This window comes from Phoenix dactylifera, chromosome 7, assembly GCF_009389715.1.
Source record: "Phoenix dactylifera cultivar Barhee BC4 chromosome 7, palm_55x_up_171113_PBpolish2nd_filt_p, whole genome shotgun sequence".
NCBI classification, from domain to species: Eukaryota; Viridiplantae; Streptophyta; class Magnoliopsida; order Arecales; family Arecaceae; genus Phoenix; species Phoenix dactylifera.
In genome coordinates, this window is record NC_052398.1 from 14366799 (window position 1) to 14384232 (window position 17434).

Sequence of the window (17434 nt, forward strand, 5' to 3'; positions counted from 1 at the left end):
AAATTTCCAAAAAATTCTAGTACCACAAATTTTTGCTTCCAACTTTTCCATTTGGATATTTTGCTTATAAAGCTACAACCACCCCTTGCAGGCCACTGCAAATGCCACCAACTAGACTTGAAAAGGCTTGGCTTGGCCCATGGGACTCACCCACCTAATAGGAAGCCCTAAGCAAAGATTTTTGGTCCGTTGGGCTGGTCTAGGTTTGCTATATCTGCTCCCATGTTTTTAATAAAACCCCAAAACACATGTATAGTCCTATTATTTTTTTAGCTTTTATAATAGAAAAATAAAAAGTTTCGAAAATTCTAGTAGCACAAAAAAAATTGTTTCCAAGTGTTCCATTTTGAATATTTTGCTTAGTAAGCTACAACCACCCTAGCAAGCCACTACCAACCCCACCAATTAGACTTGGAAAAAATTATGCTTGGCTCAGTTGATGCGACTCACCAGGCCCAATTTTAGGAAGGCCTAACTGCCTAAGCAAAGACTTCTAGTCCCCATTGGTTGTGCTAGGCCTAGAACTTGTGACCTGATTAAATTTTGGCTCAAGTCCAGTTAGCTAAAAAAGACACAAGCCTAGCCCAACTAGTGTAAATTTAGAAAAATAAATAAATATAATATTAAATATGACAAGTTTACAACTACTATTCTTAAAATATTCATTTTTATATTTTCACATATCAAATTCTTAATTCCATTTCTTCCTCCATCACAGCATCATCCTACCTCGTCTCCATCACAGCATCATCCTACCTCATCTCCATCATAATCACCTTGCTCGCCTATGCCAACCCCTCCCCTTGCCTCTCCTTGCACCAACACGTCATCCCTAACTGCTGCAAGCAATCTTGCTAATATTGCTTGCCTTTTCCACCCTCCTCCCTTCTTTTCAGTGATGAGTAATTGAGGAAGGGAACATATCAATGTGCCTTGTATTGAGCAGGTTAGTCTAATATCTAGATTGAAAGGGGCGTGCCAAGCTTGGATTGAAGAATTAAAGCCAAGTTAGGCTCAGGCAAGGATCTAGCTCTTTGATATTGTGCTTAGGTCCCAGCCTAAATCCAACCCAATTTGATTGATGAATAGGTCTACCACCAATCTCGAGGATGAGGCTGGGATCTTCTAGTAGAGGAGGCATTATTGCTACTTGATAGATGGTTGTTGAAGCTTAATTACAATCACAATTTATCAACATTAATTCTCTTTACTTTGATATTTTTAGTTAAAAGTATTATTATAGATAAAGTTCAATTTAACCAAGGAACATCACATTCAGCTTAATATCAATAAATTACTTCATATAAAAGTCAAACTTTCAACAATTATTAGAATTCCACTTTATGTCCTTTTCCCAATTTTTGGTTTTTTTCCTCTCAACCAACTAGCAAAGTCTAGATACATGTTCAGGTCCAGACGACAAAACTTGGTGGAAGCGACAACTTGATGAGATGTTGATTATCCAGAAGCTTGGTTCTCTCTTCAAAAAATCTGCTTATATTTGTAGTAGATTGGTGCTTCAAATTGGAAGTCAAGAATATAATATGGTTTTCCATGTAAAGAATACTTCTCATCTATCGCTGGCACCACATCTGCTGACTAGTCACTGGTGTATGAAAAGCCATCATAGATACTCCATTGGAAGTTGAAACCGAAGTGCTGGTTGGCAAGACTACTATTTCCCAAGGAATGCTGAACCGACCCATACCGGCCGGTTCAACCCATACCGAACCGGTCCGGTTCGGCTTTAAAAAAAAGGTACCGGCCTGTACCGACTAGGCCAAATTTTTTGCACTTTTGGAGGCCGAACCAGTGGTACCGGTTCGAATCGGTCCGAACTGGTACCGAGGGGTCCGGTGGCCGACCAGTACGCCTACCGGTTCGGCAATCCTTGCTATTTCCTTCCCTCAAAATCTCTATTTCCCACTTTGTGTGGGAGGGAAAGAAATTATTCAAAATCCAAGTTTTCCTTATGGCTATCAAAACCCATAAAATAAAGTCTAACATAGAACCTTTATATGCCCAGTCTATTCAAAGACTAAGACATGAGACTTTTTATCTATTAGATAATAAAAAAAAGGTTGATAAGGACCGATTCATATTATTATGAATGACTTTTCTAAAATTTAGCTTATTCCTTTATCCAAAAAATAAAAAAGATAAGTTTATTCTAGACCCTTTGCAAGAACCACTCATTATGATCATCATCATCCATGTCAAGGTTTTAAATACTGATACAAAAACCTATACCATTTTTTCATTGGAATAATATGGTATAGTACCCAATACCACAGCACATACCGATACATAACAGCTTCAAAAAAATAAAAACTATAAATACACACCGGTATGGCTGGTATTGAACCATCAGTACACACCAACACGGACTGGCATAGACCAATATGGCCAATAGGTAGAGGTACACATGGTTTCGGTATACTGGCACCCGCACTAGTGTCAGTTTCATGTTGGCATTATACAGTTTGAGTTGTACCTTCCAATTCAAGCAGTTTTTGAATCCATGATCTATGTTGCTTGATTGTCATTTTGGATCTAGTTCCAAACGGTATGTTCTAATTGCATGTTGGGCCAAACATTTTTGGAGAATCCCCCCCTGACCATGTTTAAGTATGATCTAAGTATAGAAATGATCTTTACAGTGAGAAGGCATTATAGTTCTTTATAGATATGCTGCTTCAAAACTAGTGATGCAATTTAAGAATGGCCCGATTTATTTTGGGTAGATCAAAATACTAGTTGGATCAAATCGATTGGGGACGATATATATCCATTTTGATTAATAATTTGACCTAGAAATGTGGGAAGATCATTATTTGCTGTATGGACCTAAAGCACCTGGCACCTAGTATCAGGTGTATCCAACCATACTAGCAAGGCATCGATACAATAACAAGGTTCAATATGGCGTGGAGACCAGGTGGAACCAACCAATTTCACCCAGCCTTGTGTTGTACTGACATGTATCGCTTGATTTCAGGTGCTACCATAGCTAGGCATGAGGAAAAAAAAATTCTACATAAAATAATGTCATAATTGACAAATTTTTCTTTTGCTACTGAGATCTTGTACTTCTGCATTAATGTATTAATGACTCATAAAGCAATAGGTTTAGGATTATTATATGGATTAACTTGAAAAATATATCAACAATTAACAAAAATTAGTCCTATCATTTTTCAAGGCAGAAAAATGAAGTAATAACCAAATAACAACTAACAAGAGTGCTAACATGTAAAATAAGAACATTGCTGCATCAAAACAAATAGTACAAAATACTAAGACACACTAATAATTTCCTTATATTGTATATTTGCATATTTGAGTAAAATAACATATAGACTAGCTGCAATTATAGATAAGCAAACTATAGTTATACATTATTGCCTATTAAGCATTAGCCAAGAGAAAACTATTTGTCAGAGGTTGTACAAAGCAAGGTCTGCCATACTGACCGTACCGACGTACCAGTGGGCACTGGTACTAGTATCGCACCGAACCGAACCGGGTCATACCGACCCGATTCAGGAACAATGCGCGCGGCCCACAGCGCGCGAAACGCGTTTCCATGCATTCCCCTCGTTTCCCCACTTAAAACCGTAGCCCACAAACGTGTTTCCCTGCGTCGTTGATGAGGACCCCGCTCCATCGAGCCAAATTCATGGCATGCCCGACGACTCTGCCGAGCATGACACTGACTACAGGCATGATCCAGGACAAATTCATTGCTTGGAGCTGCGCCAAGCCGTCGGCCAAGCACCTCATCAGCAATTCCGGCCCTGTGCAGGCCATGCCCAATGCCTAGCACCCACGCTCGCGCCCGCGCTCGGCAGCCAGCCCGCGCCCGAGTACACCCGGCCAAGCCAATTCACACTCGAGCGCATCCAATGAAGCCTATTCACACTTCGGTGCAAGTAAAGGGACCTGACCAATAGAACCGAGTCCATCAGCCGGTGCCCACCCGAATGCATTAGCCCACATCCAGCACACGGTCAGCAAATATGCCCAAAGGCCAAGACAAGTGGCAGCCATCCACCGGCCCTATAGTTCCCACGGGACTAGGAGACATCATTCCATCCGTGTGCCACATGGAAAGCATCAGGGGGGCTCGGCTAGAAGGCGCCAACAGGGCAGCCAAGTCCTTACCAAAGGAGTTGATACAGGTCCAGCAATCAAACCATGGAGGAGTCCCTGCCAAGCATGGATTCTTCCATGTCTGCTCGATCCCGGAAAAGAAAGGGCCTGGATGCATTAGGCCATTGATCAGCCACCCATGCACATGCCACTTCAGCAATTCATGTGCATGGGCAAACAAGGACACTAGTGGACAACTAAGGAGCTGCAAAGGCTGCCCAAAGAAGACACCATCAACGCCCCATGTGTGCGTGCCACATCATCCATCCGCGCGCATGGGAGAATTCAAATAGGGAAGGATCCACGGGGTGCCAACCATGGGCAACTGCAAGATAAGGAAGGAAATCTTCATGCGCCCAAGAGCAACCGAAGGAGGGCTTCTTCTGCACGTGACAAGTCAGCAATCCGTGGTGGAGGACACTTGTCGCAGCCTAAAAGAAGCACATGCCAAGGCCACCGCCGGCAGCAACCAACCAGCAAGATCACGCGGCCATGCCAACCACAAAACGCGTCCAAAGATTCCCCTTCCTTCTTTGCAGGATTTTTCAGCATGAAGCCCCCATTCTGAAAATGCCAACATCAGTGATCCGTGGAGGAGTCCTAGGACTCTTCCATAGCCATCCGATCCGAAAAAGCGAGGGCCCAGATTCAGCAGGCCAAAGATCAGCACCTCATGTGCGCGCGCCATGTCACCAATCCGCACACATGAGGAAACACAAACAAGGCAAGATCAGCAAGGCGCCAACCAAAGGCAAGCGCAGAATAAAGAACGAGATCTCCTGCGGCCAAAGACAACAAGAGCAAACAAAAGGAGAATCCCCCATGTGCGTGACGAGTCACCGATCCATGGCCAAAGAGGACATCAGCCGGACACTTGTCAAAAGATGAATGGATCACGTGCTTCGGCCAACCAAGCGTGCGCCCAAAGGATCCAGCCTTCCATCTTAGAATTTTAGCATGTGACCCGCATTGGAGAAGTTTGAATTTGAATTTCCCATGCGGCTGATAAGAAAGTTTTTTAAATTTCAAATTATAGTCCGCCAGTAAGCCATGTGTGGCACGAGTCTTAGGTCTATATAATAGAGCCTTAGGCCTTTTGTGAGGATATTTTTGATGATTGTACTTGCTCATTTGAGTTGTAAGTCCCTTAGAGAGTCGGCCACAAGGCTTGGGAAGCACTTGTGCCTATTTTCGGTTTAGGAGTTAGGCCTTAAACTTGGGCTAGAGTAGGATAAATCAATCCTCTCTAGATTGTATTAGGCTCGTATGGACCCTTTCCGTCCTTACTAGAGTTCTTGTTTGCGTTGTCTTTTGAAATTGAATCCATTGTTTTCTTCCCCATATCGTATGATTCTTCTTGCCGGGCCCTTAGATAGAATCTTCAAGCATTGGCAAGGATTCCAAGGCAGTAAGAGATAGTCGCGTTACCCGCCCAAAGACAGTCCTATGACAACCATCCCATCTCCCTCGACGGATCCTTGGCGCGAGGTTTGGGACCTCAACGCCCCGCGGGCCAACACTGGTGCTTTATCCCTTGTTCATCTAAGGATAACACAACGAGGAGGCTACTGATAGTACCCAGTGTTATTTGACCCAACTGTTCGCTGTAGAGTATATTATGGACCACATAAAGGAAGGCTACTGGTAGTACCTTGTGCGTCTTTCCCAACTATAGTGCTTCAGGGAACAAGTAGTGCATCAAAGACCTCTTTGGGTTGAGTGATTTTTTATCTTGTAATCTTCTTTTTGTACAACCCATCCGTGGGATATTGGTGTTGATTGAGTGGTGTAACAACTTTCAAAGAGGAGGGCCAGATCATCCCTTGGGTGACGGCCATAGGAGGTTTGGTGTTTGTGATTGTTGGGGGCTAAATCTATAGAGAAAAATCATGGAGTCGAGAGGTGATTCCAACACCCAACAAAAGATAGTTGAAGTCCTTAAAAGTAGCAATGCCCAACTCGGTCGGGTATTAGAAAATGTAATGGATGGCAGAATAGAGAGTGCAAAGGAATCTTTGAGAGTGCAAAGGGAACCTAGCCTCATTGAGAGTGCAGAATAGAGAGGATCGAGGAATCATTGCTGGCAATTGCTTCAGGAAGAGGTTTGGCTAGTGGAAGGCGATGGTACGGTAGAAAGTGAGAGGTTGAGAGAGAGAGAGAGATGGAGAGAACTAGAAAGGGAGTCTCGGTCAGCCTAGGTAGATTGCATGGAGGCATGGTCCCATGGATGCTAGTTGTTGACATTGTCATTAGGAGAGTTTGGGAGGAGAGGTGCAGTTATGAGGCATGAGACCTACTCGGAGAGGAGGATAGAAGTCTTTAATAAGGAGAGCAAGGTTTGTCGTATTGGTACACAGTCTGGTCCCATACCAACACTTGGGATGCCACATCGCCTCATACTGTACTGTGTACCGACACGATAATAGCATGGCACTGGTATAGAATCCAGTACCGAGACGACAAATCTTGAAAGAGAGAAATCAAAATTGTAAGTCCAAGTCAAAAGCTTAAGCTAATAGGTTGTTGGGCCCACGAATATATAATACCAACGAGAGTCCCTAACCTATTTAATATGGGATTATGCCTCAGCACCCCCTCTCAGAGTAAAGGCCGAGGAGCAGCACATGAAGTAGTAAGTGGGAGCGTGGAGGAATAATCAGTAGGTAAGAGGGATAGGGCTCTGATACCATGTTGAAGTCCAACACAAAAGCTTAAGCTATTAGATGGAGGGCCCATAAGTGTATAGGACTAACAAGAATCCGTATCCATCCGATGTAGGACTATTCCTTAACAACAAAAACTAGCAGTGGAATAGAATAGAATTGGCCTCATATCATGTATAGAATCCCATTCTCCACATCATTTATTTTTCTCCGGGTCAATATCTGCGACACTATTTTTTTGCCCATGTGGTTGACCAAAGGGATAATGGGAAGGCGTCCCAAGTGATCAATGGTGGTTTTTTTTTTTTTTGGGGGGGGGGGGGGGGGGGGGGGGGCAACACCAAGATTGAGAAAAAACATATTCAAACAATAATGACCATACATATCATTATATCTAACAATTTTTTTAACAATTTTTAATTACTCTTGAGAAAAAAGGAGGTACATATTTAAGCAAATCTATATAGACACCATAGCTATGTTTTCGAACAAAGTATTCCTCACATATGTGAAAGAATGTACAAATATTCCATAGTACATAAGCTAGCACTGATAATACCACCTTCTGCAGTGCAAAGAAGTTGAAAATCTCATTTGCAAGTATGCATACACTACGAAACTGAATAATTAAGAATAACACTTACCAAGTTTTTACTTCATCATATAGCAAACTCATCATTTTTTCTTTACTGAGTTCAGAGGTTTCATCTATAAATGACAGCTTTTTGGCTACTGCCAGGAGTTCATCTTTGTTTGGAACAATCAGAGCACCAAGTCGTCGTTGATCCTATATAAAATTTAAGCTGTTACTGGTAATCCAGGAAGGAAAGTACTTCCATATATGCTATGCACAAAGTTTAATAAAATATATATTGACAATGAATTAAGAAACAAAATGGTTAAGAAATTGGGGTGAAAGAATGATATTGAAAATAAGAAATAAGCAAAAAATTGAGTCAAACTAAGAACATAGGCAAGAAAATGGTAAACAAAAAGCACTCTTGTTTAACAACATTTCGGAAGGGAGAAACAAACAAGAACATATATCCACACACTTTCGTGAATCATTTTTCTTGAGTTTTTTTTCTTTTAAATCTCCTCTTCTTTTCTTCATCTTACAAAGAGAACATCGGTGGCATTAACAGCAACAAAAGATGAGGTTTTTTCTTAGAGAAATCATGACATTTGAAAAGGATTTAACTGGTTTAAAATAAAGGTAGAATGAAAGCCACAAGTCTGATGAAACAAACATGGCTGCAAATAAAGGTTCCTGACTTCATGAATACTCATCAAGGATTTTTCTTTTAAATGGAGAATATATTGTAGGTAAGGTGTCGCCACATATTGTATAAAAGTAGTAAACAGATGGTAAAGTTATTCCAACATATGAACTCATTCGTTGCATGTTTAACATAACTATCAGATGAAGGGAAGATTTTTGCTTTCAAGGTAGTTCTTCCGTAAAGTACTGGAAAAATAGAATTATATAAGATTTTTTAGCTTCTTCATTTTTTAGATACATTACATTTATAGTCCTAATTCAAAAAAAAAGTATGAAATTTATATTCCTTTACCTGACCGATGACCACAATTTGCTGAATTAGATTACTCCTCATGGCTGCCGCCTCAAGCTCTGCAGGTTCAACATTTTCTCCTACAAGTATTCCAGTCAGAAGTCAGCCTATGACAAAACTGGGGGCAATACAAACATGAGATGGTGATGAGTATTGCTTTTACCTTTTTTTTGAAGTGGTTAGCAAAAAAAGAGCTTTGCATTACAACAAACAACCACAAGAAAAACAATAGTGAATGAACCATGACAGCATGTAAACTTATAGAAAGAAATCTAAAAATTATCATGACTTTTAGTAAATTTGATTAATTATGAGAACCAGGTCATGCCATTGAATAGAACAAAATGGATATTTGAATTTACCTCATCAATTGACAGAGCTTTATTATGACCACAAGCCTTGTTAGAGGCAAGGTTGCCACAGGCAGCCACCAAGCTGCCTGGATAGCCCAATCACTGAGGCGCCTGGATAGCCCAACCACTTAGGTGCCTATTCGCTTTCCAGGTCTTCTGGTGAGGCAGCAATCCTAGCAGCTAGGTTGGAGGCTAGGCAGCCCCACTTCCTAGGGCTGAGAGTGAGCACCCTATTATTTGATTTACTAAAGAAACTAATTTTTAATTAATTCTCCTTTTAAGTAACCTGGACTCCTAGGGGCCACATTTGCCTTGTTTGATTTATTGAAGGCATTAAATTTTTAATTAATTCTCTTTTTAAATAAAAAACTATTTATTTCAAGGAAAAATTAATACATTGATAATTTGTTCCCCTAGACTCTAATCGATACTTGAACATGTTGTGTTTCTGGAAACATTTAAATCACTTAATAGAAAAAATTATTAAGTAAAACTATAGCAAGAATATCGAATATTTCATTGTCCAATAGCTTAAGCAGCAACCTTATTGTTTATCAATATGATGTTTTTGGATGTGCTTTTTGTGAACCAAATACATGATTTTATATATGAAAATAAACAATGTGGGTCATATATGAAAATATGATGTTTTCATCATATTAAGATTTTATGGTGAGCCTGGCATTCAAGGGGCAGCACCTAGAACCACCTAGCATTTTGACAACCATGATTAGAAACAACTTATTCAAGAAAAGAGTAAGAGCTCCTCTATTGCCTCATTGATCTTTTTGCCTTCAACTTTCTTATGCAAGAAGCATCTATACTTCCATTATCTATATATTATTTGTGACAGGAATGTCAGGATATATATAAATACTTTCAAAATTACGAGATGAATTCTTTTGCATGTCCAATATCAAATTCCCATAGAATAATTGTATATCTTACCTTTTGAATCTTCCTTCTCAACTGTCACTAAATTAGGCAGAAAATTCATTTTTTTTTCTAATTGAAATTACTAGGTTGCATAATGTCAAATCTTCAGTTGCAATGAAACAAAAAGTATGCATTTTCATATGGTACCACCTTTATGAATCATAATTAGCAAGCTCCAAACTAGCACTTTTTAGTTGTATTAGTTGCCACTATGTTGACATGTAAAAATGTACACCATGAATAGTAAAGAAATTTAGAGATGTCTCAAGTAAATTTAAAAATCGAGCAATCAAGGTTTTAAATACTAGTGGCGGGCCATCATTAATGTCAGGATAGGGCACTAATACTAAGTGTCTGGAAGGGATGAGTCAAGAAATAGACCAGAACAAGACAAGACATCCACCATCCTAAGTTTTCGCTTCTAATATTACCTGTGCTAAGAACTATTGTATCCTTTGCACGTCCTTCAAGAACAAGCATTCCTCCACATTTACGACTCCGCCCCGTGGAATGTTTGGGCACAATCCAACCTATATCACCAGTGTTGAACCAGCCCTCTTCATCTAGAGCTTCCCTTGTAGTGGATGGATTCTATTAACAAAAAAGACAATAAGAAGTTGATGGAAGGAGTGGCACTAAAACATTTATAATACGAATCAAACAAGCTTCTACAAAGTTCCATTATAAATTCTAATCTTTCATTTAAAGGTTCCTCAGTTCTTTTTCATTTCTAAATGAATTTTCATTTCATTATTCATCTTTTATATTTATGTGGTCGAAGCACCACTACACCAGGTGGTAATAAATTTAGTGTATCGTTCGCAGCCTTCATTCCTGCCTGCTCGCTTCCACATAGGGACAATTATCAAAATCAAGTTCAAATTGCAATCACTTTCATGGTTACAGAATTCCCAACATATCCTCGAATCTTAATTACTTCTTTATTGGAAAAAACCCAAATAGTATATGGTTATGATTTTGATGATGTTTAGGGATATAGGATATTTTTCAAAGTTCAACAAATTTCTATAACAAAGGACCATGATTACATACATTATTTACTATTTTGTAAAATAAATCACCAATAAAATAGTGTTAACTACATTTCTCTTGCAAATTTATAACAAACGGCATCACACCAATAGATCCAGTTAGTCCAGTTCTTGCTCCAAGGGAGAGAATTAAAAGAACACTGGCTAAAAGTAGAAGTGTTTATAAATTTACAAAAATATTAGATAAAATCTTTATTCATATTGGGAATTGGATCCAACCATGCTTCCTCTGCATCAGAATGCCAAGATGTTGTCATGATATAACATATCAAAAGAAGTGTGGTTTCCATGCTCAAGTTGGGGTTAAATAACTAAAATGTTTTAATAACATGCCATCCACTTCAGGATAAGATTTCTAAAGAAAAATATTGCAATGGGCAGTGCTAAACCCTTAAAATAAAAAATAATATTTTTTTCAAATACACCCTATAAAGAGCTATTGAAATAGGAGAGGTATCAGTTGCCAATTATATAGTATTTTGCAAGTGCACATGGTACAGGACTACATACCGTATCGACACTGTACCAACACTAATTTTCTGCCGGAACAATAAGGTAACGCTCGTATCATCCTATTCTAGTGGGTTTTCAAACCTTGGTGTTTTGTCTCCTTGCTTCTCAAACTCCTATTTCCTGTAATTCTCTTGGACTAAATCTATCTAGTTCCCGCACCTTAGTCCACTCTTCTTCCTATTTTTGCTTCATGAAACTATTTTTCGTTTGATTTTCTAGTTGCACCACTTCTAAAGAAATGTGTTAACATTACTCCCTAAACCTTTCATACCTACTTCTGCAAAAAATAATAATAATAATAATAAATCTTGCCATGATCTTGATAGGATCTTTTCAACCTACTAACCCACACCTTTGATATAATCCTAAAGAAGACTAGGGATTAACAGTACAAACTTGAATCTTTCAAAGTTCCTTTCCAAATAGTAAAATTCATAAAAGCTGATGAGCAACATAGTACAATTATCAAATAAGTGCCTCTAGATATAAGTGACTACTCAGTGCTACGTATTTTCCTCTATTACATGGTGAAACCTATTGACTAGCATCTCTATCATCTCAGTTACATATGTAAGTATGTACTTGCATAGAGTGCAAGGAGAGAAGGGACGGGAGGCAGGCAGGGAGGGAGAGATTCTGAATTCTCTATTAAGCTGTCACAGGTGGTTGATTGTTTTTGTCATACACTCATCATCACCATATTTTGCAGTTAGCCTAAACAATTTGTTATGCTTGAATTTCATGTTCTGAAGACAATATTCATTTTATTCATCTCTTAAGAACCCAAGATGCAACTTCAAAGTTATCAGAAAGACTGTCCTAGGGATGCATTGACACCAACTGAGTTCCATTAATAATATGTGACCAAGTAACAGAAGAAGAGCCGTTTTAACTTATTCATTATATTTCACATATCAACATAATCATAGCATCTTATAATAGGTTCTTCTCCACTAGACATTCACCGCATGTTCTAATTATTTTCAGGAAGGCTCACAAATTGTTTAGCATGATTTTGGAGCAAGCCCATTTCCAAAGAACAGAACACCAAATACTTATGCCAGCAAGAGCAGGTAATTTCTTGGCATTCCTGTATATGCTCATAATCTCATTAAACTGGTAAAAACCAGCTTGTAATGAATAACAACCCCCAAAATTAGGCACAACGACAAATAATCCATATATTAGACCCAACTGCTACTTAGATCGAGGTGTAAGATTATATCTAGATAATTAGAAGCAGAAAAAATGTGAAATAACCATTTTACTTTTTAATGTTGATGAAGGGGCTTGTTCACGTAATTATCTTAATATACAAGCAAACCTGCAGGGACCCACGCACAGGCACTGGTTTGCCATGAACAGGAAGAGCAGTGATTGATTTAAGCTAATTATTGTACACAAAATTAGGTCAACATTTTCTAAAATGCCATGATTAAATAATATTCTAACATGACTTCTTACTACATGATTGATTGGTTCGTCATATGGATAATGTTTACATAGTCCAGATATTTTTCAAAAATACTTCAGGTTTATTAATAACATGCAAATCGAATTCAGTTCAGATGGAAAACTCTTACCTTGTAGTAACCTTTCATCACCTGGGGCCCTCTAATTTTGACAATGCCTTTTGAACCATATGGGAGGATATTACCTGTTTCTGCATCCACAATCTTAATTTCTGTGTACTTCAGTGGATGCCCAACCGTGCCAAGAACCTTCAACAAAAGGGAAACAAGAGAAGAAAGTAAAGTTACCTATAATAGAGGCAACTTTATATATGTCAATTATTTTATAAAATAAAATGAAAATATGGTAGAAGAATGACTTTGTATTGTTATGGAAGTTTTAAGGAACAGAATCCCTGTGCTTAATATAATGCAAATTAAACCAAAAAAGGAAAATCAAAGCACCAACATGAAAAAAATATATTAGCTTCTGAAGTTAGTAGCAGAACCTCCTTCCTGTAGTCAGAGAAGTAGGTCCTGCAGAAAGTCCCTCATAACATAAATGCATTAGGGCTCATGATAAAAGCAGTAAAACAACAAGGCAAAAAAAGCTTAAAATTTTATTTTGAAACAATCTAGCCATCAATATTTGATTGAAACTACCTAATAAAAAGCTGCAAAGGACTAAAGATTGTTAAAAATTTTTACAGAAACTTGAAACTTGGTCATCAAGTGTTTGAAATCAATTAGGAAGCACGGATACTTCAAATCACGTCATGACTGTCTTGAATATGAATCGGATACCAATACTTGGATACTTCTTGGACACGTGTTCAATACCTGGGAAAGTATCCTATTTTCAAAATTAAAAGAATAACCTGGATACTTCATAGATACAGTTGAGATAATTCTCCGATACCTCCAAATATGAGGGGAAGGCATTTGCTTTCCTTTTGCATGCTAACATTTTAATAATGATCGGTTAATTTTGCTGTCTATGACATTAATATCAAAATATGACGTATGAAATGGATTCTTTGGGTTAATTTGAAGACTAAATGATGAGCTGGTGAAAGTTGATGCTACCATTTAAAATATGCACTATGTTATTTTAGTGACCTATTATGTTTTATAGATTTTTTAAATTACATATATATATATATATATATATGTATATATATGTATATGTATATTCATTTTTTTGGTGCATATATATAAATATATATCATATCCTACTATTTCAGGGTTTGTCGTATCTGCATTTCTGTATCCGTATCCTGTATGCTAGTCTGTGCTTCTAGGCAATCAAGAAACAAGGATCTAGCTTAATGCAAAATGTTAGTAGATACTAGATAGTGATGTATGTTTTTGTCAAATGGTCCCTATGATCATTCTGAGACATCTAAAATTGCTCCATATTTTTTGCATAGATTAGTCAGCCATCTAGACTAGTCTACCATAGAAATACCTTCGTAGCACAAAAAAAGGACAAAAAAGGGAGTTCAATAACCATAAGAATATTTTAAGGTGCTTGAAAAGGCCACCCTTCAATTTTCCACCACAAAAATTCTTATGCTCTTTTAAAGGAGGCATATTATATGCTTTTAATATTCACAAAGTATTTTGCAAATTTAAGTTTGAATTGTGTAAATCATTCTTCTAGGATCGAATTTGATTTTTTTACATTGCAATCTGGCCGTCGAGCAGCCACAAACAGGAGAAGTTTCTGTTAAACCATAACCATTCTGCACCTTCACGCCAATAGCCTGCAAGCACATATACAAAATATTGCCATGAAGAAATCCTTACCAATTCTACAAAACATTGTCCAAAGATTCTAACCTCAAAAAACCTATCAATATACATTGGCAAACTTCCACCACCACTTATGCCAGCCTGCAATGTGTCATACAAAGCTCTGAATTTATTCAAATACTAATATTGCATGAAAAAAAACTTTATCATAAAATTGAACAAAATAAGAAGCAAAGATAGATCTCCCTAGTCGAACAAAATACCATTTCTGCATTATACCTTTGATATTCCAATTGCTGAGTGAATTTTACCGTACACTAGCTTCATTCCCAAGTTATGTAATGGCCATAGAAGTGCAGCAACAATTCTTCCCAACAACCAGTCAATCAAGACGATGATGGACGATTTTTGCCCATGCTTTTCTGCTATGACCCTTCCCTTCATCAGATACAACGTAGAAGAAAAAAAATGCAATTCAAATACATGATTTGACCAACTTGCCTTGGCAATAATTTTTTAAGGAGTAAACCATGAAAATTTGTGCAGTTTATATTCACAAGAGTTCTCAGTGATTTAAGGCCTCAAAAATATATCTCTACCAAGAATTTGAGCATACTGGTAATTCTATGATGAACAAGTGAAAGGAGTGAAATGTACCTCATAAATCCTCTTTGCCTCCATATATAGCAAACTAATATTGATTAATGTAAGTGCAACAAGCTTTCGAGCAGCAGAACTTGAAGAGATCTGTTTATTGATTGACCTGCAGAAGACCATCAAGGAAACATTTGAAACCATCATAGGTCGGATTGATCCATGGCTCCATTGTCATAATATTAGGTGATTAAGCATCAATACTTTCAAATTATGCTGCATTCTAGTTCTCATACACAGTACTAACCTGTAGAGTGTTTCATAAACCAAAGGAACAGAAATAAGATAGTGCGGTTGATACCGCTGCAAATCATCCTATCCAAAATATTTAAACAAAACAAAATCAAAAAAAGGAAGCATATATATGTATGCAATTGATAACACTCATCTTCAACTAATGGTAAAAATGTCAAAAATTAATTAGCAAAAAACAGCTAAGCCAGTTCAAGAATGAATCTACCTTTCTGGTCCATCACCTTGATGCCAACCAAGGGAAGTTCTAAGGCATGAGTTATTCAAACTTGGCAACCAAAGGATGTAAGTAAGAATAATACCTTCAAGTTTTTCACATTTGTGTAAACTTGCTCGATCCCATAAGTGAAGATGAAATACTCGCAAGCACGCTCATATGCATGCCAAGGGGGAAGCATGCTTAGAAATCTGTCTCCAGCTTCTGCAGGCACAATGTCCCACAAGTTCCTTATCTAAAACACAGGATGCAAAGAGACAAAAACTGAGAATTCACATAGGAGAAAAGGAAGAAATAATAAAAATACATCCAAAACCACTTGAGACTATTGATGCAGATTTTATAACGTGTGGAGGTTTGAACAACATACATAGAACACAAATATGGTTCTAGTAGAAATTGCTTGTGCATGTATCTATGTATGTAGAAATTTGGAAAGTAATAAAACATTTGCATAGTCAAAAGATAGAATAGATAAATTGGGTGTTTCTCAATATTGAGCAAAACATTTACAAACCAGGCTTGAACAACATACATAGAACATTAAAGTGGTTCTAGCAGAAATTGCTTGATGCATTAGCAAAGAAAATAAACATTGATTCGAGCCTGACTAAGCATAGATCAGAAAACCCATTCCTCAAACCTGATGCAAGAGATTTTGATGCGTAAGCATTACACCCTTTGGTGTGCCACTTGTTCCACTTGTATACATCAGCGCAGCAACATCTTCAGGGCCGATGGTTTCACATGCATAATTCTGGCCTACAAAATATTAGTCATTTAGTCCATCTATATATCAATCTCTAACAACAACAAAAAAAAAGAAGAGAGGAATCATATAACTCTGCAGTGTATCATCTGGTTTTTCTTCTTTTTCCTTTTATAACTGTTATAAATTTAATAAGGAGATGAAAAAGAAGAAAGCAAAAGAGTTCTATAGAAAAAATTGAAAAGGATCCAAAGTACCATAGGACAGCTGCATTGGATACCATGAATATACAAAATTTAACACACTTACCATATTGTGACCCGACCCAATTGACCAACCTATTGACTGGGTTGGGCCCAAGTTTAGGTTTGAACTCACCTAATTACAAATTTATGATCCAACCCAACTTGCTTATAAATTTTTACAAATATATATTACATAATATATACATTGTATGCCATATGCCTGAACCACCCGGAAAGCGGATCAGTTTATGCTGGTTGTTACAACCCACTTATGTAGTTGTTACGACCAAGAAATGCTGAACCGGCCCGTACCGGCCGGTTCAGCCCATACCGAACCGGTTTGGTCTCTGACCGGTCCGGTTCGACGTTAAAAAATAGTACCGACCCGTACCGGCCTGAACCGGCCTGTATCGGCCAATACCGTTCCAATTTTTTTTGAGCTTTTGCATGTGTGAAGCAGGCCGAAACCGATTCCGTGGCCGACCGGTACGCCTACCGGTACTAGTTTGGCGATCCTTGGTTACAACCCACCCTAATGAAAGTTTTAGAACATCTAAACTTGACAAATTTGACTTCCCCAGGAAGCTCAATAGGTGCAAGTGCAAGGTCCATTATACCGACCGTACCGACATACCAGTGGGCACCGGTACCAATACGGTACCGGTACCATACCGAACCGAACCGATACTCGAGCCAAAAGTCAAAAAAAAAATTGAGATCGGTATGGGCCGGTACCGGTTTGGTACGGGTCAGTACGGGCCGATACGGGTTACGAATAGTCGGAATCGAAAAATATAGCTGTATCGTACCGGTTCCGTCCAGTACTGGTACGTACCGGCTCGTACCGATCGGTACGGCAGACCATGTGCAAGTATTTACTACCATTTGGCCGAGGACTTCCAAACAAG

The 17434-nt window shown here is 38.3% G+C and overlaps 1 protein-coding gene across 1 annotated transcript in view; it reads right to left on the reverse strand.

Moving 5' to 3' along the window:
* LOC103710616 (probable acyl-activating enzyme 16, chloroplastic) overlaps positions 1-17434 on the reverse strand; it is a 65746-nt gene that overhangs the window by 6721 nt on the left and 41591 nt on the right. Inside the window, 12 exon segments of the mRNA XM_008796431.4 lie at positions 7460-7602; positions 8390-8469; positions 10110-10269; positions 12827-12964; positions 14379-14405; positions 14407-14460; positions 14537-14590; positions 14729-14887; positions 15107-15212; positions 15351-15418; positions 15658-15807; positions 16216-16334. Of these exon segments, the coding sequence (XP_008794653.4) occupies positions 7460-7602; positions 8390-8469; positions 10110-10269; positions 12827-12964; positions 14379-14405; positions 14407-14460; positions 14537-14590; positions 14729-14887; positions 15107-15212; positions 15351-15418; positions 15658-15807; positions 16216-16334 (1258 nt within the window).